Genomic DNA, 23,886 nt, shown 5'->3' on the forward strand with positions numbered 1-23,886 from the left:
GCTTTTATTGCACTGATTTTTTTGGTGGGAAAGTAAACAAAATACTTTGGAGACCTGCAGTTTATTTCCTTATTGTGTGCATTATTATAATGGCATCCCTTTCCACTTGCAATTACTAGAAATTCAAAAAGATAAGTTAAAAATCTGCGTTCTTCCCAAGGAGCAACCACAATTGTTAAATGTTATCTCTAAGCCACTCCTCTCCCATTTTTCCTAATGAAGAGCAGTAGAAGTAAGTCCATTCACTTACCTGGAGAAGCCTGGAGCAGCCGTGTTTTCCCAAAGGCAGGCTTGGGCTGTGTTGGGAGCTGGCGAGCTCACCTGATGCACAAGAAGCTGGAAGTGAAATGGATTCATCTATTTTCGTTATCCAAGCTAACAGGGTATTAAAAGTAAGACTAGAGAGCGAAAAATATATTGGATTCCTTTCAACTTAGATTATCAAAGGAGCTGCTGTTAATGTAAGGAACGACTTTGGTTTCGATTTTGAAAAGTGCTCTAGTTCCTCTTCCATATCACCTTTCAGTAGAATTTAAAGTTTTAAAGGCTAATTTAAGGCCAGCTGGATCTTTTTGGATAGCGTAGGAATCAGTCTGTAATTTTTTGGGGATATGGGCTTAAATTTCCAAGATACCTAAGTGGTTTCTGAAAGGACCCTCTTATCTTCTTGGCTATTCTTAATTTAAAAGCCTTTCTACTAATGCAAGATGGGCATGAAGAGATGCTCCTGTTGAAAAGGAGCAGCGGAAGTTTGTGCAATGTGTGTGCCATCTTCCTCCCTAGAACCCCAGTAAAGAAACGGGTGAGCAGCACTGTTGGTTTGGCACGCAGGGCACCAGTCTGGGGCAGTGAGTGTGGGGTGGCTCAGAGGCAAAGGCAGGAAGAACCTCCGAAAGAACTGGTCCTGAACAGGGTTGTGGCACTAGGAGAATGCTGCATAAAGTGGTCTCTCTTGAAGTTCATGGAGGTAGTTAGTATAAGAATAAAAAATACTTGAGGTAAAAGTAATTTTCTCGTTGTTTGTTCTATTCCAAAGCTGCAGTGCTATGGAATACAAACCTGGAGTTCCAGAGAGCAGTAAGGGGGACCTGAACATATTAATGATAAAGAAGAAATGACAGCATTTTTGTGATCATTTGACCCCTTCACCAATAGCTATTTTGGGTTATTTGGGTTTGGTGTCCTTTTCTGTTCTATATTTTATGGGGTTTTGGTTTAATTTTTGAGATGGATATTGGCAAGCATGTTAGAAATGAAAGGAAAAAGAAAGTTAAATGCTAGCATGATCCCTGTGCTTTTGTTAAAAAGAATCAGGAACTGCTGTGGAACATCTTGCTTTGATTCCTTTCTTAATATGAATAATACTGATGTCCTGTCTTTGGCTCATGAAAACTAGGTATTTACCCGCAGCGATTTACATATAATGGAACTTGGGTATCTGCCCAATTAAAAGTTATTTCTATTTGACTAGTCTATTTTAAATACAGAAGACATAAAACCAAAGAATGACTTGATAGCATGGGGAGAAGCAGAAAATGCTATTTAAAAGCTAGCGAACTTTCTAGCAAAGCTGCTGTATCTTCTCCCCTCCTACAGACATTTTCTGATTAGTTCTGTGCCAGTCTTCTTTGCCTCACTCATTCTTGTAGACCTTTGCTCCAGTACCTGTATTAAGTAATTTTAATTTATTATGATAAGCCATATACAGTTTGCAATTCAGCAAAGTCCTTGTCACTTTGCTGTAAACCATCATATGATGTGACCTAACCAATTCTGACAGCAGAGAGAGTACAGCCACAATGTAGAGTTTTGAAGTTATTTACAGTGCTTGAAGGTCTGTCTGAGTACAGTATCCACTTAATCCGGCCTAAATCTAGGGAGCTGTCTTCTGGTCCTGCCACTCTGTCTAACAGCTGTTAATAATAGCTGTTCTAGTCACCCTGTCTGCTGACTGAAAATCTATCTAGAGCTCTTGCATCTTATGAGGCAGATCAAAATTGACATTTTTTTATTGATGTTACTGGTTTCTGCTGAATACTTGAGGACAAATAAAAGTAACTGAACTCAAAAATGAAGGAAAAAGGAATTTGTTTGGTGGAATTACCAGTCATCTGACATCTATGGTTAAATAAATAGTCCTTTTAAAAATGCAGGTTTTATACATAGATACATATATATATATATATATATATATATATGCAGGTACGTATATAAGTATATATATATAAACATAATTTCATTATTAACTTTATTAAATGAAGCCATGATGCAGACAGATCTCATTTAGCAGTTCCATTTCTTCTTCAGTGAGTATTAAAAGTGAACAACTCTGCACATTTGTTTCATGAGGAAATGAATGACCGTTGTTGGCTGTTTTGGTGTCCTAAATATTTTACAATCCATATGTGTATTCAATAAAACCTAAAACATTGTTTAAATCTTAGCAGATCATCTGGTTCTGATTTACACTGGGTCAGGAGGAGAGGGAGCAACCAGTAGGTGCAGACTGGGGTTATGGGTGATATCAGGTTGAATTTATGATGAGAAAAGCTTATTTGGCAACTACGGCAGTGCTGATATGAAGTTCCAGTAGTGGAGGACAAGTATTTAATTAATTTGAATTAGTGTGGTGTTATGAAGGACATCTTATTAAAGAAACCAGGATTTAATTTTTTATTTAGTTTACATTTAGTTGATAAAGTTAATTCCATGGCTGTAATATATTTAGCCTTCAGCAGTGCATTTGACTTATTGTCACACAACATGGGGGTTAGCTGTATAACCATATTAATAAGGTACACATTCACTGGATTTAAGCCTGGCTAACTGACAGAAGTGGTTGTCAGGAATGAGTCATCTTCTAACACTTGTTCTTTTTTCACATGTGGGGTTGCAAAGGAGATGATATTAAATCTGGTGGTATTGACATCTCAGAAGAAATTTCTAGATCTCCATAAATCATGTAGGTGCAGACCTTTGAAACTTAGTAGGTTATCAAAGTGATGGGAATGGAGCAGTAAGATCTGGATCATTTGATCAGTCGAGCCTATTAATATAACATTTTTTTTAACATAAACAAGAAAGAGGTCATGGGTTTAAGAAGGAAGAATTTAGATGAAAGCTCGAGAATACTGCATTTGTGATCTGGAAATAATTCAGATGTGAGAATTTGCAAACAACTGAACATGTCCTCTGTGTATTAAGCTCTCAGAAACAGCTAATAAGATGTTTGTATATACACCAGAACAAAGGCTTAATTACCTCGGGGAATGACTCTAGTCCAAGGTGATGTTTTTTAGACTGTATTACTTCTGTGCCTGATGTCTGTGTGGAAAGTCACAGCTAATGTCTTCTAATGTCAGCTCCATTTTGAAAGTGATGGGAAGGAACACTTGTTTCTTGAGAAATATGAGGGCCTACAGCATTATCCAAGAATAGCCATTTTGGTAAATACAAACAATTCTTTTAGGAGCATTCAGGTTCTGTTGGGGGCTACTTGGGTGCTTAAACAACAGGCCCCACATGTTTAGTAACTGTATAGGGAAGCCAGATGAAATTGAATAGAAACTGAAGGGCACAGATAAGATAAAAATGATAAACAAGGGAAATGGTGAATTCTACCTCTTTACAGTATCAGCACTGTTAAAATGGAGAACCAGCTTTTTTTGGCAAAGACTTTTTAAGGAAGGACTTAGGAAGTTAAGAGAAAAATGTATGTGTCTGAGCAAACCAATGGGCAGTTCCTAACCACCCTGAATTCAGAGAAATCAGTAGCCCTCACTGCTCCCTAATGTTCCATGGTCTTCAGCAATCCTGGTCTTCTACCATCCCTCCTGCTCTTGGTCCTCTTGGTGCTCAGGGCATGAGGCAGATCTTTTTGCCTTGTGTTTGTGGAGACCTGTCAAATCTGATGGTAAGAGTGACTGTGTCCATAGCCTGTTAGTGATTTCAGCACTGATCTCCTCTGTTCTGACTTTGTGAGGAATGGCAAATAATGCCCATATTTCTGTTTCTGTCTGCTAAGTTTACTGAATACAGCGAAAGATGTTTACCTCTTCTGCACACAGGCACTTCCAGAGGTGGTGAAAGGTAGAGTGTACTAGTGAAAAGATAAGTGCCAGCTGAATCAAGAGGTATTCTAGACTTTATATTCCTGGCAGAATTAGTGGCTTGTAGGCATCCTGGATGACCTGTTGGAGCCACTCACATTCTTGTTGCAGAGATTTACATGGCAGCAGGTAAATGTCGAGAATTTCTGTAGATAGTCCACTGCTGCTTGGATGTGGCATTAGACTCTGGGACGTGCTTTAAGGCAGAGTGACTGTGTAGGTGTTTTTCAACCATCTTTGGGGATGTGATTTCTTGTCCAGCAACATCAGCAGGAAGCACAGATGACTTTGTGGGGTTAAGCCTGGGAGACGTGGTCCTGCAAGTGCTGCCTCTGCGCGTTGCCCTGTTTTTCCGTGTGCCTTCATCTTCCTGTAGGGAGAAGGAAGCGGGGTTGGTGGGTAACAAATTTTCTGTATAGAGAGAACAGATTATGTCATTTTGGTGCAAGAGCTTGACTGTGCCTCCCCACAGAGAGGGCTCTGCTATGCAGTTTCACATCTTGACATAAACAGTTCCAATCTTTAAGTAGACATGCGGCATCAGTACACAAGTTCTTTCATTCTTTTAACAGTTGTAGGTGTTGTGCCGTTAGGTAAGGACTGGAATTCTTGTTTTTATTTGCTGCTAGTGGAGGCTCTGCCATGAGTGGAGTAACTGAAACGCCCTCAGTGTTTGAGGCATGCAGTGAAATGTTAGGCTCGTTTATAGTTGGTTAATACTATCTTTCCAATCCTTACAGCTTTAATTCTTTCTAATAAGATCAGTAGATCTGCAGAAACTGATGAGCACCGAGTCAGGCAATTTTCTGTGTGCTGCTTAAAAGCAGGCAAGTGGATTTGTCAAGCCTTGCATGACAGCTTGAATTGTTGAAAGTTCTGTTGAGGGTGTGCTTTCCCTTCACTTTCACCCAGATGATGATTTGTACTCTGCAACATGGACTAAGGGAATCACAATCAGTATTATGGATTTCTTCTTGAGACTGCAAGAGCTTAAGAGCTGTTGGAATCATCTCTCCTGGATGCATTTCATTCTGTTCCCCAGGTCTTGCAGCGGTATTTGTTTTCCAAGTTGTGTATTGTCTCCTTAGGATTTGAAATTAGTTAATGTATCTTTAAAGCTTTATTCTCATGAGTTCAGCTTTCCAAAAATCTCCCTGCATGATCAGAAAACCATGCATGTGGGAGTTTCCAGGACAGCATGGAGGGAGGTGTCTCTTAATAACACATTCTGGATCTGTTGGATTGGATTGACTTGAATTTAGCTTCCTGGTGTGTCGGGACAGAAGATTGTTGGAGACTCAACAGATTAGTCTGGACACGTTTTGCCATATAATCTTGATACATGTTTTCTTTACTCAGAGTCTTTTGCAAAGACTTATAAGTCCCCTCTAGATTTTTACAACAGATATTTCATAGCCCCAAGAGTAGATCCTTGGAGTCATCTATCTCAGGCTTGGCTCTCAAAAGAGTAATTCCACTGGATTGAAGAGGCAAGTGTTTGAAATTCAGGAGACTATAAAATTGATTCTTCCATAAAGAAGTAATTAGTGGTAAATGTTGTAGTCCTCTGGGCAGCCATTCACTCATTTTATGTGACCAGGACCCTTGAAACATTGTCAGAAAGATTAGAGAAGGACATCTCTGATCTGTTATTTATCAAGCCAAAAAAACTTTCTTTTTGATGATACAGTATCTGGAAGCAAACCCAGCCAAACACACCATCTTACTCAAGGCTTCTGGGAACAGGGTAAATGCAATTTTTAAAAAAGTTTGGATAGTGTTGTGGAGTTTGCGAGAAGATTCTGAAGTACTTAACCAGCTTTTCTATACTTAGTTGTGTGTTCTCTACTGGGGAAGCAGCAATGCACTGTGTTACTCCAGAAAGCATGTGGGAGATCCAGGCAGGGCTGCAGGGTTCTGAATGCTGGCAAGTAACATTGTCTGGCATGAGCTTCCTCGAAGAAAGCATCCTCCCAAGAAGATGTTAGTCACCTCTCAGGTGACAGCTGCTGTTTACATGCTGTGTCCTTGCTCTGGCAGTCTCTGTAGACTGAGAAGGAAATCAGAACACTTACTGGCCAAAGTGCCATCTTCAAACAAAAGCAGTTACTGCAGTTAGCGTTTAAATGAAGCAGTGCCTTAAATTGAAAGTAAGACGATCTGTCAATATATATCTGATTAGCTTCTATCATAATGCTGTTTCTGGTATTGGCCTTATTACTGTCCTTCCCCAGTGCTTCCAACAGCTAAAATATTTCTTCTTGAATATTTCTTCTTGTTTAATATTACTGTGTGTGCAGTCCTTAAACATATTTGTCTTTGGTCTCATACTGCCAAGGCATCATGAAAGGAAAGACCAGTAATGTGGTTGGGGGAGCAGGCGGTATGAGGTGATACAGTCTTAGTTGTCTGCTTGTCACTTCTGTTGGCACTGCAGGGCTCCTGGGGGCACAGCAATCAGGTACCATTCATAATAAGTTCTGAGGTGTGTTTTCTGTTCAGGTAGATTTACTGCAATCTTTTAAAAAGTGATGAGTGTTCTCGATAAACCTTGATAAAGCTTGGTGCTACATCGGCATTTGTTCTTGTTAGATATGAGTACTTAGATATTCCAAATGACCTTTCCAGATGTTCTTCTGAGGAGAAACAGCTCATATACTCTTCATAATAAGCTGTTGTTCTTTTAATTTCATCAGAATATAAATGGACAGTGCACTTTGTAAGGTAGTAAAATATATTCCCTGCCCCCAAGAGCTTGCATATAAGCAGAAATAGACAGAAATGGAAATGAAAGGATAGGATTTATGTAAATCCAACTAGGCAGCAGCTCAAGTCTCGATTTGTGGTTATCTCAGTCTTTGTATGTTCAGTCACTTCATGATAGGTGCCTGTGGTGAAAACATCTTAACTAACACAGTGTTTTAAATGTTAAATGTTTTTAGAAAAAACTTGAAATAAACTGAAATATCAGCAATTTCATTAATATATCCAAACAGTAGAAATCAACATGAAAATTCAATTTTAACATGTCTGAGTCAGAAGAAATAACATAATATACCTTTTTAAATATTTGTAAAGTACAATATAATGGGTAAACAGGATTCTCCTATAGACTTACTGGTTTCCTCATGTCACATTCAGATCACTGCAAGCAGTGAAGCTGTAAAACAGTTTACAGTGATGTACAACTACTTGGAACATGAAGAGTTTAGAGACGTTTAAAAACTGTAATTTATCACATTTTAGTTCGTCTTAGCAAAACAAAATCTATTGCAATAACATGCAGTTTTGAAGGTTGAATTGCTGTGGGATGTTAAGTGTTCCTGACCAGCTTTAGAAAGAGATTCACACTGAAAACTGACTTAGCCATAGTAAAGAACAGTTAAACTTATATCATTGTCACATTTTTAAGTCTCAGCCTCCCATTAATGCAGGTGATGGGGAGCTGGCTGCAGCCGTCACATTATGCTCACCTACCACCCTCCCCTCCCAGATGGAGGCAAGGGGACACCCTAAAGAAATGAAAATTGATGGCTTCTCCAGTAACTAAAGCCTCTCTTGGCTCTTGTTGTTTCCTAAAATTAGAAAGGAATTAAATAGGAGAATTGGTTAGTTGTCACCTTCTACTTTTTAATGAGTAGGCTTTTAGTAGCCTTGTGCTTTGAGTTGAAGAAACTTGAGGACATGCTGGTGCAATAATAAGGATAAAGCATTTCTCTTTATTATGGTCAGTTACTACTAATCTTCTTTTAGAGTTTTAACAGGGATTTATAGGGATTCATTTGTGGTTTAGATTTGGAGATAATTAAGTACCTTTCTGCTGCGAAGAAGAAATGGAGAGAGAATTGGCTCTAAGCTAGAAAAAGATTCCTGTACTATTGCATGTATTAAACTTCCTTTTATTTGGTTGTCACCCCAATAGGAATGATTAGTGGGTTGTAAAGAAAGGAAATGTATTGCATTACATCTATTAAAGCATGTTTTATATGTAACAGTAATTAAAATATAATTGAAATAATGAGTTCTTCTAATTATTGGCTTTACATAATGCATAGTTAAAGAGTGAGCATCTATAAATGTGTCCTTTTTACACATCCAGAAATGGTTTGCTGGCAGCATTTTAATTAAAGATGGATTAGCTAAAATGCAGTTTAATCATTCTGTCATCAAAGGATTTAGACCTCGTTAATTAGCTGTTGATAAATAGGTTTAAACTACAAAAAATTTAATTTAAAATATGCCAGTTGTGATCTAGAATTATTAGAGCTGGAAATGGAGCAATGAGTCTAAAAAAATTTTGTGCCATCTCTTTCCATAATATTAAATTAAATATGAAATGTAGGCCAGTGCAGAACTTTGTTCTGCCTTATTAGTAATGGATGTGATTCCAAGTGGTCTTTGAAATTGGTGAAGAGTTAAAACAGAGACTCTTTTTAATGATCACTGCTTTGTAGTGTGGCACTGGGATCCATTTTCCATTTATGTCTTTAGTAAAGATTGAAAACTATTTGAAAATCCTTCTGCTCTAGAAAATGGATGAAAACAAATCCTGTCCAAGGGTTTGTAGCTCCTCCTCACTGTAGAGTAGCAGAGCAGGAGGAGCCCCTGCGTTAGTACAGCCAGCCTGGCAGAGGCAGGAGCAGGAAGGAGCCCATGGAGTGTGGGCTTAGCACAGCACAGAAGGGGGAGTTCCCACCTTCAGACTGCGTGCTGCTGGTGCCAGTGCTGAACCTCCCAGCTGCAGAGCGGTGAAGTGACCCTTTTCCCTGCTGTGGCACTCAGGGGCTGTGACTCTGTGGGCAGCAGGATGGTCATTCAAACCAGCTTGGTTTCATTACCTGTGCTGGTCTAATCATAGCTGGAATCCCAGCTGATGATGGCCATCTCTTACACCAGGCAGGCTTTTTCTGTCCATTACCTAATGGGGTCCTTGGGCTGGCTGGAGCCCTGCTGCAGTCCTGTGGGTGATCCTTGCTTGTGTTCTCTGTAACAGCCCCTGGACAGAGCTGGCAGCTCTGCAAGAGGCACATCCTGCACCGACAGAGCACACACCTCCTGCCTCTGAGCTTCTGCTAACCAAAAACCAGAAGGTAGACATTGACTTGCAAGTCTGTCAGAGATGATATTAAACCTTTGTATTATGAATAGCTTAATCAGCTCAATTACTGTGAAACACCAACTGCATTTCAACAGGATTGATAGTTAAAGATTTCAGTAGCTTAATAGTCATAATATTTGAATCTACAATCAACTGGGTTTTATGCAGGTGAATCAAACAATTCTGTCAAATGATAGGTGAATTTTCTGAGTAGAGTTGAAGGAGTTTCAGGAAAAAAGTAATTTGACAACCGTACCTGGAGATTTTAAAGGCTTCTTAAGTGCTAATTTAAGGATTGATTTACTGAAAAGTGGTATTTACAGAGCATTCTTGGTAACTGTCCTATCTCTAGGGTACCCATTTCGTTGTCTTGCCAGTCTTCTGGAAAAGCAGCAGCTGAGTAGGAGGTTATAGGCTTACATAATCATTGCTTGCATTTGAACATTGGTAATGAAATGGCTTAGCTGAACTTCTGTGAAAAAGCATAACTTGATGAATTTTCAGAGTCAAAAAGATGTGGCACCAGTGTAGAATCAGATGAAAGACAAATCAAGTAAGAGTGGCCATATGCACTTCTTTAAAATCACATCTTTGAAAGCTCTTGCCCTTTCCTCCTAATGGGGAAAAAAATTGGATTTAAACTCCAACAGTCTTGTTAGAAAAAACATAACTAAATCTGTCTGGAAGGGAGAAGAGGAGATCATTCCACAGGAAATCTTAAACTACTGCAATATCAGAGTCATGTTCTCTGACTCAAAAATCATTCAAAATTTCTAGATTTGCAAATTGAGGGGGGGAAATTTTCTTCATGTGGAATAGATAAAAGGAAGAGCTATGAAATTTAAAAAAAAAAAAACCAAACCAGAATGTCTGTGTGTGTGAGGAAAATGCAATGCCCGATTCTCTAAATTTACCAACCTGTGTAGCTTAGACAAAAAGATGAATTATCAGCTCATGTCATATAAGCTCTTCAGTTATTCTTTACATAAGACAGGTAATTTATAATTCCCAATTATGCATTTAAAATGCTAATTACCCCTCACCTAAACTCTCTGTTCTTGAACTGATATTATCAATTACCTTCAATCATTGCAAATCATATATGACATATGTGACAGTGTTGAGTTTTGTATTATTTATGGACTTTCTGTTTCGTGTGTCTCTGGTTTCCAGGTAGTATGAATGGCTTTACCTTGATAGACTTTGCTTCCTGAAGGAATGGTATTCCTTCTGATCTGTGTTGGTTTGTATCTTAAAATAGATCTGCATTTTAGGGTAATCTTACCCTCTGTTCCTGCCCTGAGCTCTGGCTTGAGATCCATTTTAGTACAGAGAAGTAACACACTTAGAAATCTCAATATGAATTATTTATTACAGAGGTGAGCCCACTTCTGTGCTGCTTCTACATAGCTCTTCCTTATTTCATAAATGTTCTTAGTGTATTTCCATTAATATGCTGCCAGTTTCCTGTGTCTTCTAAGGTTCCATTATTACATAGAGTTTGCTGCACATATAACTTACTTAAAGAAAGCACAGCAAAAATGAGAACAGAATCTAGATGTTAAAATTCAGAAGGATCAACACTTAAAAAAAAAAAATCACACATTATTTCTGCTTGTGCATGATACAAATTAGGACAATTGTAAATAGAGATGCTTCAAAGTATAGCTCCTTTCAGTGTCTCTGGCTGATAGTAAGCTTCAGCAGCTCTACTCTGTGAGCATGCAAAATAACCCACCCAGGGGTTTCAATCTAAAATTTTCTTTAGAAGTAATGTAACCAGTTAGTTTAAGAAGTCAATGCGTAGAAGTGGTTTTGTTTCCTGTTGTTCATGGATCTGCAAGTTCTAAACAATTTCCAGGCATAAATCATTAAGGATATTGTCTCCAAGGTGTAGAATAATTGTGCTCATCTGCTCATTGTGCTGTTTTTCTTGTTTGGCTGCAAATTCGTAATCCATCATTTGTTCATTGGTAGTAAGTTGGATTATTCCTCCTACACTTCTCCACTCTATTTTACCCTTTTGCAATCAAGTACTGACTTTTTTTTTTGGTTTTGTATTAAAACAACCTTAGAGATGTTTTGCAATACTTCAGTGTGCTGTTGTGAACTAAATAGGATTAGATAGGCTAAGCCTTTAAGCATCTAGTTGCCCATGGAAAATAAATTACATTAGCAGAGTAAGTAGGTTAAAAATGAAAGAAAAATGCTCTGTTTGCAAGAACCTCACTATGTCTAGTGTGGGATTAAAGGAAGCACTGCTCACCTTGCTCCTGTGTTCACTGAAGGGATGTTACACCTTGTCTTCTTCCCTCTGAGCATGTTTCTTTCAGCCTAGTTTGATGTTAAGTATAAATGCTTTAGGCATCATGGACAAATTATATTTACTGTGGCTCAACAATTTTGCAGGTTTTGGGCTTTACAGCTTTCTTATGTGCAGATTATGTGTCTAAATGATCAAAACAATGGCTTTCAGTCCTGGTATAAACAGAGGGATCAACTTTAGAATATTTACCCTTCTGTGAATCCTTTAGAAAGGCTTTGGATTTTAGCCTGTCTCGTGGCTGTGCTTCATATTTACACCATACAAAAGCATAAGGGCACATTCTAGTTGTAATTCAAAATTAATTTGGTGCACTGATGACTGATAGATATTCACCTACATCTTCCAATTGTGGCCATAAAAAAAAAAAAGAAGGAACTGCAGAAAATCGTCCAAGTTCCATCCAAGACTCTGTTAAGTTACCGTGGTTTCTGGTTTATAGTTCATCCACCTGCTTGCATTTCAAGGCAATTCTCAAGGTCTGTGTTCAAATTTTGAAGTATATAAAGGTTTCTTTTTATTAGGAGGCAACTTTGTCAAATATATGTTTTCAATATAAACACCATAATGAGATATGGACCTACAAGTGTCCTTGACTCTTCTGTACTTGTATGCTTCACAGGGCAAATTGCCAGCAGATCTCTCTGATACACAACCTAAAAATCTGGTTCTTCAACTACCAGTATCCACTGGTGTTCTTGATGCAGTATCTGGGAATAATGAACAGGATTATTCAGTGGTTTTCTCTCTCTCTCTCGTCAGAAACCTTGGGATGAGGAATTGTTCCTCCAGCCTGAAGTGGTGTGCATGTCTCCTTCTGCAGCACTTCACTGCAGTTACTGAGGGTGTGGGACCATCAGAAGATGCCACTGAGGAATGTAGTGGGCAGTGTTATAGAAACTTGGCGAGGTTTTAAAGTTTATTTTGGTCAGACATTGCTCAGATATTCTTGTTGCTTGTAGTTCCTTCTGTATCTCTCTTTTCTCCATGTTTATTACTCTTTTTGTAATTGCATTTCTTACCGGTTTTGTAAGATACAGGTCAAAATGCTCAATTGAATTTCTATTGAAAATTTGGATTCTTTTGATCTAGAAGTGTCTTGGTTTCAGGAGTGAATAGCTGAGAAATGAAAATGTTGCTTTCTTATAAATATTTCTTATAACTCAAGAAGAGCTGATGATAAGAATTAAAATTAGAGATTATTTGTGTACTTTTGGGAAATAAAACTGACACTGCTGAGTGTGTATGGATACATTATATTCTAGGGACGAGGAAGACCTGAAATAAAGCAAAACATGTGAGAGCAATCAATACAGATATTCCTCCTGCTTTATGTGTCTTTATTCTGTAAATTCACTTAAATTAGGAACACTTGACATTAAACTACCTTATTTGATGCAATTTCCATTCACAGCACACACATGATTGTAAATGTACATTAGATAGCAGTAGAAACTGGAACAAAGATCACCATAAAACACAAACATCATTGTCAGAGTGATTTTGATAATTTGTCAGAAAGACTGTTTGTAGAAGGTTTTACTTTAATGGTTTTTTAGGCTGTTTTGAAGTTAAGGCTCTTGAAGCATTCTGGAGATTTGTTTAGATGTATGCCCTACTCCATAGGATCTGAAACATAGCAAGTATATATTTGTTTGTTATTTCTACTGGTGAATAACCCATTATCTCTGAAAGGGGAGTTTTCTTCTCTCAAGTCAGCAGAGCCAGTGAGGCAGTTGAGACTCAGCAGAGCAGTGGGGATAACATTATCTTGTGCCTCAGCAAATTTGCAAGGAGGGGAAGTGCACTCATGTCAGATTTACTTGAGTTGATGGTGGCTAATACTTGTATTTTTTTTAATTGATGGAAAAAACAGTGAGTTTTTTTAAAACTACCTTACCGCATATTATCAGTCGAAGAAAGTGATGGTTTTGGCAAAAAAAAAGAGCACCAAAGCCAGGATGTTCCTGTGCATAGCAACAGCAACAAACAAATTGTGTCCAAAGCAATGCACAGCCCATGCTGGCTCTAGCAAGGTTGTCTCATGGAACGGGTGCCCTGTGACAAGCCCATACACCAGTGGGTGGTCGGTGTACGCCACTGAGGCCACTCTTGCATGGTCAGTAACACACCTGCCCTCTCGAGAAATGCTGCCCAAAATGTGACAGGAAGCTTTGAAACCCCATGCAAGAAGGAGAAGAGCTGCTTCATTTCTGTACCTGTGTTGGTTGCATTAAAAGCTCAGGGCAAAGCATCCAGCACCAACATAAAACTGACTGAACTCACATAAGCTCCAATCAAAAAGACCAGTCAAAGTTCAGGATGCAATATTTGCAATGTATGCAGAGTGCCAGATTAAATTATATTCCATCCAACTATTTCAGACTTTTTACTTTCATGTTTCTCTTATGGATAAAGATTCTTACAGAGTGTATACAGTGAAATCTTGGTGTGATGAAGTCCAGTGGCAGAATCTGCATTAACTTCAGTGGAGCTGGGACTTTACCTGCAAAGTCCTGGCACCTTCTCTAATGCTACGTACACACTTTGCAGCTTTGAAAAGCCAGCCTTTGTCACCAGAGGGATATCCAGTCCTTCACTTACCTGTGCCATATTACACAAGGATGTTGGCTGTCTCTGATGGAAGTGTTGGATTTTTTTTCCAATTGCATGAAGTCATACCCCAAAAAAGTAAATTCAAAAAAGTGATGTGAGTAGTTTTACTAGCAGGAAACCCATCACCTGGCAAAGTTGTACCATGAGCAGCTCAATCACATAAACAGCCACTTCTTTCTTGGTATTAAAAGGAAGTCCATGATGTTTGATGAAAACAGAAACAAAGCTCAGGCAACAGCTGGGTTACACAAAGCATGTCCTAATTTATTTATTGCTTTTTACTGCTAATTGGGGAGTACTGCAAGAGGTGACTACTATTACTGGCTGCATAATTTCATATTAATTGCAACTATGAATATGTGATCAGTTGTCATATGGAAAAATATAAACCTTGCTATCCTGCGTCACTGCTGATGGGAAGATGTTTACAGCCTTCATTATTTCATTTTTACATTTTATTTTTACATTTCATTTTTAAGCTCTTTATGAGGTTACTGAAAGTTGCTGTCTAGAGGACATAGTTTATTCAATCATTTAAGGTGAAGGGTCCATAAAATACACTAAAAGCTGCTTCCTAAAATGCAGCTATACATATATAACAGTATAATTATTGTGCAAAATGTTTGTGTATAGTGTCATGTCTTACAGAGTAAACCTTGCTGTAAACAAATGTTTCCATATGAAGTGTCCATTTCAGTGAAGAAACGTCTATGTCAGAGCAAATGACAGTTTAGGTGATAAATTTTATTAGGTCAATTTAGTGATATCTCTGCTGTGTTCTCACCATGTCAGAGTTTCTCCTTAGCTTCTCTGGCATTTGACCTACTCATTGCCATTATTCATTTACAGGCCAAAACAAACTTCGTGTTTTCTGCTGTGTAAACCACCTCAGTATTTTGAGCAGAAAACAGATCTTGTAAACAGTGTGTCCCTCTACTGAGTCTCTAAATGAAGGCTTTTCTTTTTTCATGTGTGATTATTTTGTATGTTTTCTTTTGTTTCTCTTTAAATACTGTCATTTTGCGTAATTTAAAAATCTAGTTTACAGTCATGTAATGTCTTTAATATCCTTTGAATTTGAATTGTGTTCTGTGGCTTGCTGCTGAAGAAGGACAAAATCACAACATCTCTATTCTTTGAATAGCACCATTATCACCCTGTGTTAATGAAATGATTTCAGTGTTACAAGAAATGAGGTTTTGGAATTCATTCAGTATTACAGGGAATTGGATTGTAACTAGAGCATATTTCAAAAAGAATAAAAGGATCCATGATATGTGCTTAGCTCGTAAAGCACCTAATCCTATATTAATTGTGCTTTGGGCACATCTGCCCTCATGTGAAGGGGACTTTGACAGTGAAGATGAAAATACTGTAATGCTTTTTAAGGCCAAACAGCTCCTCCAGCAGGATGGCAGTGAAAGAGGAGTTCTGTAGGAGAGCACGGGCTGCTCTCCCTTCCCTTCCCTGTCCCAGGCACACACAAAAGCAAACAATGCTGCATTGTACTGTGCTTTAGAGGCTGCAGGAGACTCGGCCTCATGTTACCACGTTACCTTCTTGCTCTCGGGATTGAGTCTGTTAATTTTTTTCCCCGTGTTTGGACAGGGGAAGATCATAGTGGTATTTAGGTACCACAATCTGAAATTGAGTAAGTCTTGTGTTTTCTGTGTCTGTTGTGCTACAGACAAGAAAACATGAGGCTGTCGATTCCAGCCTGGACTGTGATGCAGAAAGTACCTGGTTTTATGGGAAGGGAGAGCTCTACTGGCCTGTGTGGAGAGGAGGGTGAACAGCATAGTCAGATGCAAATCAGGCTTTGGGGATATTTAGTTCAGCTTCCAGCAGAAGCTATCTGTGAGGTGGTGAAAATGAGAGGGCTTCTGCTGAAATTATTTTGAAGAGCTGTGACCTTCCTCCATGAAGGGCTAGTTGGACATCACTTTTCCTGAATCTACATGGCATAAATTGAAGGCAGCAGGATTGAAAAGAAGGATCATGGATATGATTGTGTAGCTTAAATGCAGCAATGCAGTGGTTTTCTCAATTCCACTTGGAGAGTTTGGCCAGCTTCACCAGCTTCAGCATTTTAGCTGTTACCATCCTGTTTGTTCTATGGTCAGATGAACTCTCTTTTGCCCACAGTAATTTCCCTTTCGGTGTTGAGCTGTAAGGAAAGCAGTTGCTGTTTGAGGTCACTGAGCTGCACTTGAGCCCCTCTTCTCTGCTGCAGAATTGCTTCATGGCTTTGTGGAAATCGCGTGCGGCTCTGCAGGGCTGCTGAGCTGTGGATGTGGGGCAATTGGAGTGTTCAGCTGAGCAGAAATGGGCAGAGAGCCTTGTTGGGCAGCTGGGGATTTACACCAACACAGCTGTACTCAAGCAGGACTTGTTTTTCTCCCTATCTTGGGGTGATTTTGCATAAATCATTAATTCCAACCTTTGTTCCTTTGCAGCCTGTTCCAGCACTACTGCTACACTCGAGGTGGCATGCGCCACACCTCCTACACTTGCATCTGTGGCAGGTAAGAGGATGATTTACACTGAACTGTGTAAGCTTTATGGTCAGTTTGCCACTGGATATTTGTAAAATTGGTCCTTTTAGGCATGTCATGTGTTTGCAAATGCCACCAGAGTGAGTTCTGACCTGTTTTCACTGAAAAAGACAAAGAGAGGTAGGTGGCTACCTCTGTCTCCTAAAGAAACAACTTGGTAATAGATTCTTCTGCACTCCAGAGGTTCTCTAATGACTGCTGCTGCTGCCATGATCATGTTTGTGCTCACCCCTGTGCTGCAGTTGGCTTTTTTTATTAAATAGCATCATGGAGAAGGGCTTTAGAGCTATTCTCTGTTGCTCAAAAATACTTTCTTTGAAATGCACCTTAAGTATTTCATGTCATCCTCAGAATTCTTTGTCTCAAAGATTAGGATGCAATTAAACTAATCTCTTGGGAATTTGGAATTTTTTGCTCTCTCTGCTTCTTGCTGAATAGCTAGTGTTGAAGGTTATTGTATTTGGGAAAGTAGTTATAAAAGTTCTCCCTGCAGTTGTAGAAATGCACAAGAGAACAGTGTGGGATGCATGCTGAAGAACAGCTGTGTGCTTTGTGCTGAGATTAATCTTACTTAGTGGAATTAATCTAATCAGAGATATATGACAGTTCCATGAGGCATATGTTGGTATATATGTTCACTTGTTCTGCTGCTACTCAGAAACATTTGCCCTACACTGAAGTCACATACACTTACAGAAGATAGTTTTTGTGTTAATGACAATAATGCTATATTGCTTTGAAGGTAATAAGAACAATTAGCACCTTCACTTCTTTCTGCGGTTTACTCAACTGCCTATTTGTAAATGCAATTTTCCCATTTATATGCAAAATTGCAGCAGGAGCAGTTTTATGGCAAATTGTGTATCTAAATTGTCTGAAAAGTTTCCTGGTTTAAGCACTGTCGTATAACTTGAGAATTAACATCCCAGTGAAATGAGACTCCATCTCTAAGCTTTTGTCACAGATGGTGATGGTTTGATTTTTCACAGCCATGCAGACTTCACATTCACTTACAGTGGATCAGAACCTGTGCTGCAGGATCTGGTTTGGCTGCTGGTGGTCAAATCACTTTGCTAAACCTATAGAAATGTCTACTTTATGTTTGTATAGTTGGTCCTTGAGACCTGTGGGAACAGGCCAAACTCTCCACAGGACTGAAAAATCCAGGACCTGCATTACATGACTTGAGGATCCCAGGAGGAGGAAAGCTCCACCAGTAGCTCAGAAGTGGGTGCTGACAGGAGCTCCCTGGGTGTCCTGTCCAGCTTTGCAGGACACTGGAGTGGTATTAGCACTGTCTCTGAACTATTGGAGGATTTAAAACGTAGAGAAGGGCTGTCCTTGGAATGCAACATCCAAACAACACTGTGACTCACTGTTGTCATTAGGAGCTGGCATTGTATCCTACCACTAGAATTAAAAGTGCAGACAAACTTGATTTAAAAAAAACAATAATTATATGAGATAGCAATGTACGGACAAAGGGCTTTGTATTTTATGTTCTGACTATAAGTGATGAAGTAAGAATGAATAATATTAACAGTTTTAAGCTGGCTCCTAATAAATGAATGAATTCAATTAACATAATAATGGCAAAAATAATAGACAATTTTTATTACTGTGAAATTGTCATGCATTGTAAATATTTCACTTAATTACATTTAAAACTAAAAATAGCTTTTGCAGTTAGGATTTTTGAATGTTTTATTCTATTCATGCTGAATTTTTTTATTTTCCTGAACACTTAAAATGGGCATATTTTGACAAGATCTTTCCTTTTTAGATGACAGGCCTGATAATAGTTCCCATAGAGGAGAATAATCCTTTTAAATAAAAGACAAGTGTGTTAATAAAATTTTTTTTAAAAGATGCTGACTAAGCTGGAAATCAGGAGTAATCATTGTGATATTTCGGTACAGAAATAAATCACTTGTCATGTGATGGGTGCATTTATTTGTTACTGTCCCTGTCCAGTGTTATATTCTTGAGGAGATGCTAAATGAATATTCGGTGTGACCAAAAATGCTTAATGTATTCACTGTATTATGAGAATAGTAACACACACTGATGAGTGTGACAGGGTGTTACCTTTCAAGATTAGTCCTGTAGTTAAGGATACTTTCAAACACCGTCAGCTTGGGAGTGGTTTGAAGTGCAGACATCACTAAGAGCCATGAAAGGAGAATGGGAGCATTTGATAAGCATACTCAGATATATTTGGCACTCATCTACAAAGCACTACTTCCAAGTTGTGTCCAAATGCTAATGAATTATTCACTGCAGTGTCTTAGGGCACCAAGGAACCATTTTTACAAACGGGAAGACAAAGGTAATCCATTCCCAGTGTCCTGGTGACACTAGGGTGGATGGCATCCACTGGGAAGCAGGTGCAGGGCTTCCAGCTGGAGTTTGGTGGTGGAGGCATCAGTATCTCTGGTACCACCACAGAAGCCACTGTCAGCTGCTGCTTGTTACTCTCTCATCTTAGACTCAGGTTCAGATCTTCTTGACTGATGTCTCTAGGTGGATGACAGCTCTCATCAGGTACTGCCTGATTATTAAGAATAACTACCTGTTATTAAGAATAATAACATTGTGCAGTGAAATGTCTTCCTCTATCGGAGGGCCGCCGTAAGTGAAGTGTTTTGAATAAGATGAGGGTAATTATTGAATCTGCTTTTCCTTCTTTCACCTCAGTACAACTTTTTAAGATTTCATGCCTTAGATAAAAAAGTGGCAAGAGGGGTTAATGCTTTCTTCTGGATTGATTCTGTGATGATTTAAATTGTGATGGAAATACTGGTTCTGGTTTTAGTTAATGGTCTTTTGGCTTTTCTTTAGATGTTCTCAATATAGAGCTAACAGCTACACTTTTTGTAGTGCTTGATGCTCAGCATAGTCCTATTCTTAAAATATTGCTGACATTTCTCCTCTTTCTTCTAATAATTTGTTTCTAAAATGCATCTTGGGGGATTGTTTTCCTTTGCTAGTAATCAGAATCTCTTACCAAAGTTTGCATTCTCGGTGGTGTTAATTTGCAGCTCTTCTGCTGCTTTGTGCAATTCTTTCTGTAACAAACATGTCTTTGACACCAGTTAGAGGCAAGTTATTAAAGGAATAAAAATCTGTACACAGAAACCTCTTGGAGGATTTTTCAGGTTGGCTGCCTGAAGATGAGCATTGGCATCCTCGTGTGCTGTGATTTTCAGAGGTGCTGACCAAAAAGAAGGCAGCAGAGCTGCCAGTGATCCTCACCTCCCCACAGCACTTTATCTTAAACCCCGACTTGGCGCTCTAATGCCAGACCTGGCAACTGTTGCCTCTTGGAAAAGAAAGAAATAGCTTCTACATGAAGGCCTATTCGCTTTGCCAGTGGCTGACGTTTTGGTTAAACTGTTTTAAAGCCACCTTGAAAGTCTTACTGAATCAGTGTGAACAATTTCTGGCTAACTGTACCATTTACATTGTGGGTACACATCATTTCTGTAGCATTGCTCTTGAAGCATCGTCCTGCCTTCATCTCCGGACAGGGGTAAAGATGCACCCCGCAGGGGAGATTGGACATGCACCTCTTAGCAGGAACCTGCTAGAGGTTTCCGTATTGCTGTTTTAATTTGGGTCAGTAGTGCATTTCTGAGTCAAGCTCTCCCACTTATCCTCAGCTGCAGGGCCTGCTCAGAGCCAGGGACCAGTCCTGCAGTGCACCTGCTGGATTTGTTTTGGGTGAAAAGCAGTTGGGAGAGCTTTTAGGAGCAGGTCTGCTCTGCCATGATTGCTGATGGGTGTTGAGCCCAGGGGATCTGCCCAGAGCCAGTCCCAAGGGAGCAGACCCTCTCATGCCAATAAATCCCAACAGCCAAAACCCCTTAAATGCATATGGTGTGTGGATCTGGTCTTCAGCACCAACTGTGCTCTCTGTGCTGTGATCCCGTGTGTGTCACAGAGCCAAGATGTGTGTGACAGATCAGGAGCCTCCAATGCCAAGAAAGATTGTGCCTGCTTAACGCTTCACTAGTGATGCTGAAAAACAGATCTTTCATGCAGCTCCCATCACAGTTGGTGCTGAGCCTAACAGAAGTATTTTGTACACTAAAACCTTTACATTAAAATGCAAAAGAAGTCCCTCATCTTTGTATTTGCAATGTGTTTTGTTGAAAACATTTGTGCAGTTGTCAAATTTGAGTATATGGCTCATTTATGCACTGGTATGGTATATGACACTGAAAGTGCCATCATATCTTGAAAAGTAAACAAGCTGTCTGCAAATACATAAGCATGGAGTCATGCCCTTAAGGCTCATGATCATGTTTTAAAAGTTGATCATAAATATATGCATGTGCTGTTTGCTTCTCCTACTTCATCCCCAGTTTTGGAGGGAGATAAGGAATAGTATCTGCAGCTAAAATCCTCACAAACTGCTGTGGAGTATGGGTGCACGGCAGCTGTTGGTGGTTTTTTATTATTTCTTGTGTTTTTCCTTAAACACCAAACAATGTCATGCAAGGTCATTCCAGTTGCTTCCACATGCCACCCTCCCAAGATCTTAGCCCTCCACCTGGGAAACAGTTCTTGAGGCAGGAAATGATGCTGCCTCCCCTCCCCATGCTGATAGCCCAGCGCAGGGGTGGGAGCAGCCTGCACCCCTGTCCCCTGCACAGTTCCCACTGGCCACGTTGACTGGCACAGAAGACCTTTTCTTTTGATTGCACTCCATTGCCCTATTATAGATTTTTTCTTCAGATAGAGCAAACTAATTTTGAAAGTGTCCTGGTGTGGAAAATATTCCATCAGTGCCCAGGAGACGGAACATCTCAGAAAGAAGCTGATGTCTGTCTTCATCTTGTATGCAGCCTTTCTGGGTCCATTTTTAGCTATCTGCACAGCAGCAAAGGTTCTCAAGTCCAGCACCCAGGAAGGAAAAAGCATCCAGCCAGCTGTGAAACTGTGCTTAAGCCATTGGACCAGCATCACAAAATGAATGTGTTGCAGCCTTAGTTCTGTGGGGCTTTTCAATTCTTGGTTTAACAACTTCTAACTTCTCTAATTTTTCTGTTTGGAGTGTGTAATTTTATGAAGTACACTTTGTATCAGAAAATCATGCCCATGATTCTGAAATATTACCTTTCACTGTCTTATTACATAGTGATTCTTATATGCTAAAAAATACTTAACAATAAATACTTACCGTTTTCAAAATACAAATGTAGAACTATTCAGGTTGTAAAAGCCCTCTGAGATCATCAAGTCCATCCATAAACCCAGCACTGCCAAGTTCACTGCTAAACTGTGTCCCCAAGTGCCACATCTACATGTCTTTTTAAATACTTCCAGGGACACAATCCAGCCATTTAGATTGAAACCTGCAGAAACTTACTTTCTGCTCCATAATCATTGTTTATGAAAAGACCTGAATGACTGATGATCTGTTAAATATTTAATATCACAAGTACTTAATGTATCTTGAAGGTAATCTCTTTTTGGATACAGTGCATGCTTGCTGTTTTTGTAGTTGCACACATCAGAAGTCTTAATATGAGAAGTATGTCAGATGTCACATTTATTCCAGATACAACAAAAGATTGATTGAAATTGAGCCTCAGATTCCTGTCATCTAAGATATGAAGCTGTTCCAGCATCACAACTTGAAAGAATCAAATTTGAGCAGGGTGACCAATGAAAGGTTTTGATGAAAGCTGAGGTACAGACTGGCAAGTGAGCTGGAGGGGTCAGAGAGAAGCTGCAGTAACCTTGTCCCCATAGGTGTATTTTTGGATGTGATAAAGTTCTTCCAGCTTTTTGAAGAGAAAAAACGAGCGCATCTATCTGAAGAGAACAGTAAAAGAAAAATAGGTAGAGCTTGAGATCTTTATCAGCCTTTTAACTGACATTTTATAGACCCGGAGGAATATCAGTAGGCAAGAGAGGATGCCAAGGCCAAATGTAAGTCACCTAGTGGATCATGGAGCTTCAGAACAACAGAACAGGGGTCCAGCCTCCTCTGGAGCTGTTTTATTCTTGTGCATCAGCAGCTTACTCTGAAAGGTTTCCAGGAATAAAAATCTTTTCTTTGTAATGTGATTTTTCAACAACAGGTAAGAAAAGAGTGACGGTTTTCATACCTGCTCCAGCCTCTGACATTGTAAGCTGTGAATGTTCCCCAAGCAGTGCATCCCCTCCAGCAGAGACCACCTGTAGCCATGCCAGAGGGGAACTGGAGCTGTTCCCTCAGACAGCTCAATTTCTCCAGTCCCAGTGATTCCTGGAGTGTTTAAAATGTCAGATTTTATTCCAGTGGAAGTTAGTTTGGTTTATGCCTCAGACTACTTAACCTCAAATAAGGAAAAGTATCACTAAGTAAAAACAAAATAAAACCAAACAAAACCAAACAAAAAACCCCAAAACAGAACACAAAAAAAACCCCAACAAAAACCCCCCCAAAAAAACAACAAAAAACCCCAAAAACATCAACAACAACAAAAAAACCCCCAGGAAATAATAAATGGGTGTAAATTGAAAAATTACTTGTGCATGTTCTTTCCTTTACACTGTCACGGACATAGGAAATATTCATAAGCACTGTGCCACGTTCCTTCTGCAACAAGATCCTGTCTTACAGCCAGAGTAGCAGAGTTCCTGTGCCACCCACACCTCTGCTGCACAAGTGGTTGGGGTGGCTACAGCAGCCCACACCGGGGCAGGGATTCTGACAGCTCTCACAGGCTGCTTTTTATGTGAATACACTGATGTTTACAGCGTTCCTTCTCGTGTCGTATGAATGTGTGTGTTAATGTTTCTTCTTCCACTAATTGTGCTGATTTTCTTTTTGCCCATCAGTGGGGAGAACTCATCTGTTTTGCATTACGGCCATGCTGGAGCCCCGAACGATAAGACTATTGAAGATGGAGACTTATGGTAAGTAAAGGGTTAGAGTTTGTTTGATACTTCTGTTTCACTACTGCTGTTTCCATATAGGAATTGTATGTACTGTTAGAAAAAGGATGGCTGCATAACGATAAAAAGTCTATATCTTTAAAATAGAAGGTAGCTTTGCATGCCAAACTCTTCTGATTTCTTCCAAAGATCCTGTACACCCGCATCTCCAGTTGTAAGGGAGAAGGAGATACTGTTTCAAACACTTCTGGACCAGAGGCACTTAGAATTTAGTTTAAGAAATGGCTGTATTCT

General features: G+C 39.4%; 1 protein-coding gene across 3 annotated transcripts in view; it reads left to right on the forward strand.

Annotated features, from left to right (window-relative positions):
- PEPD (peptidase D) overlaps positions 1-23,886 on the forward strand; it is a 144,744-nt gene that overhangs the window by 67,239 nt on the left and 53,619 nt on the right. For all 3 annotated transcript variants that reach the window (XM_032121406.1, XM_032121405.1, XM_032121407.1), the window contains 2 exons: positions 16,603-16,671; positions 23,536-23,613. In XM_032121406.1, coding sequence (XP_031977297.1) covers positions 16,603-16,671; positions 23,536-23,613 — 147 coding nt within the window. The remainder of the gene's footprint in view (positions 1-16,602; positions 16,672-23,535; positions 23,614-23,886) is intronic.

The sequence above is a fragment of the Corvus moneduloides genome, chromosome 12 (genome assembly GCF_009650955.1).
Source record: "Corvus moneduloides isolate bCorMon1 chromosome 12, bCorMon1.pri, whole genome shotgun sequence".
In the NCBI taxonomy this organism is placed as follows: Eukaryota; Metazoa; Chordata; class Aves; order Passeriformes; family Corvidae; genus Corvus; species Corvus moneduloides.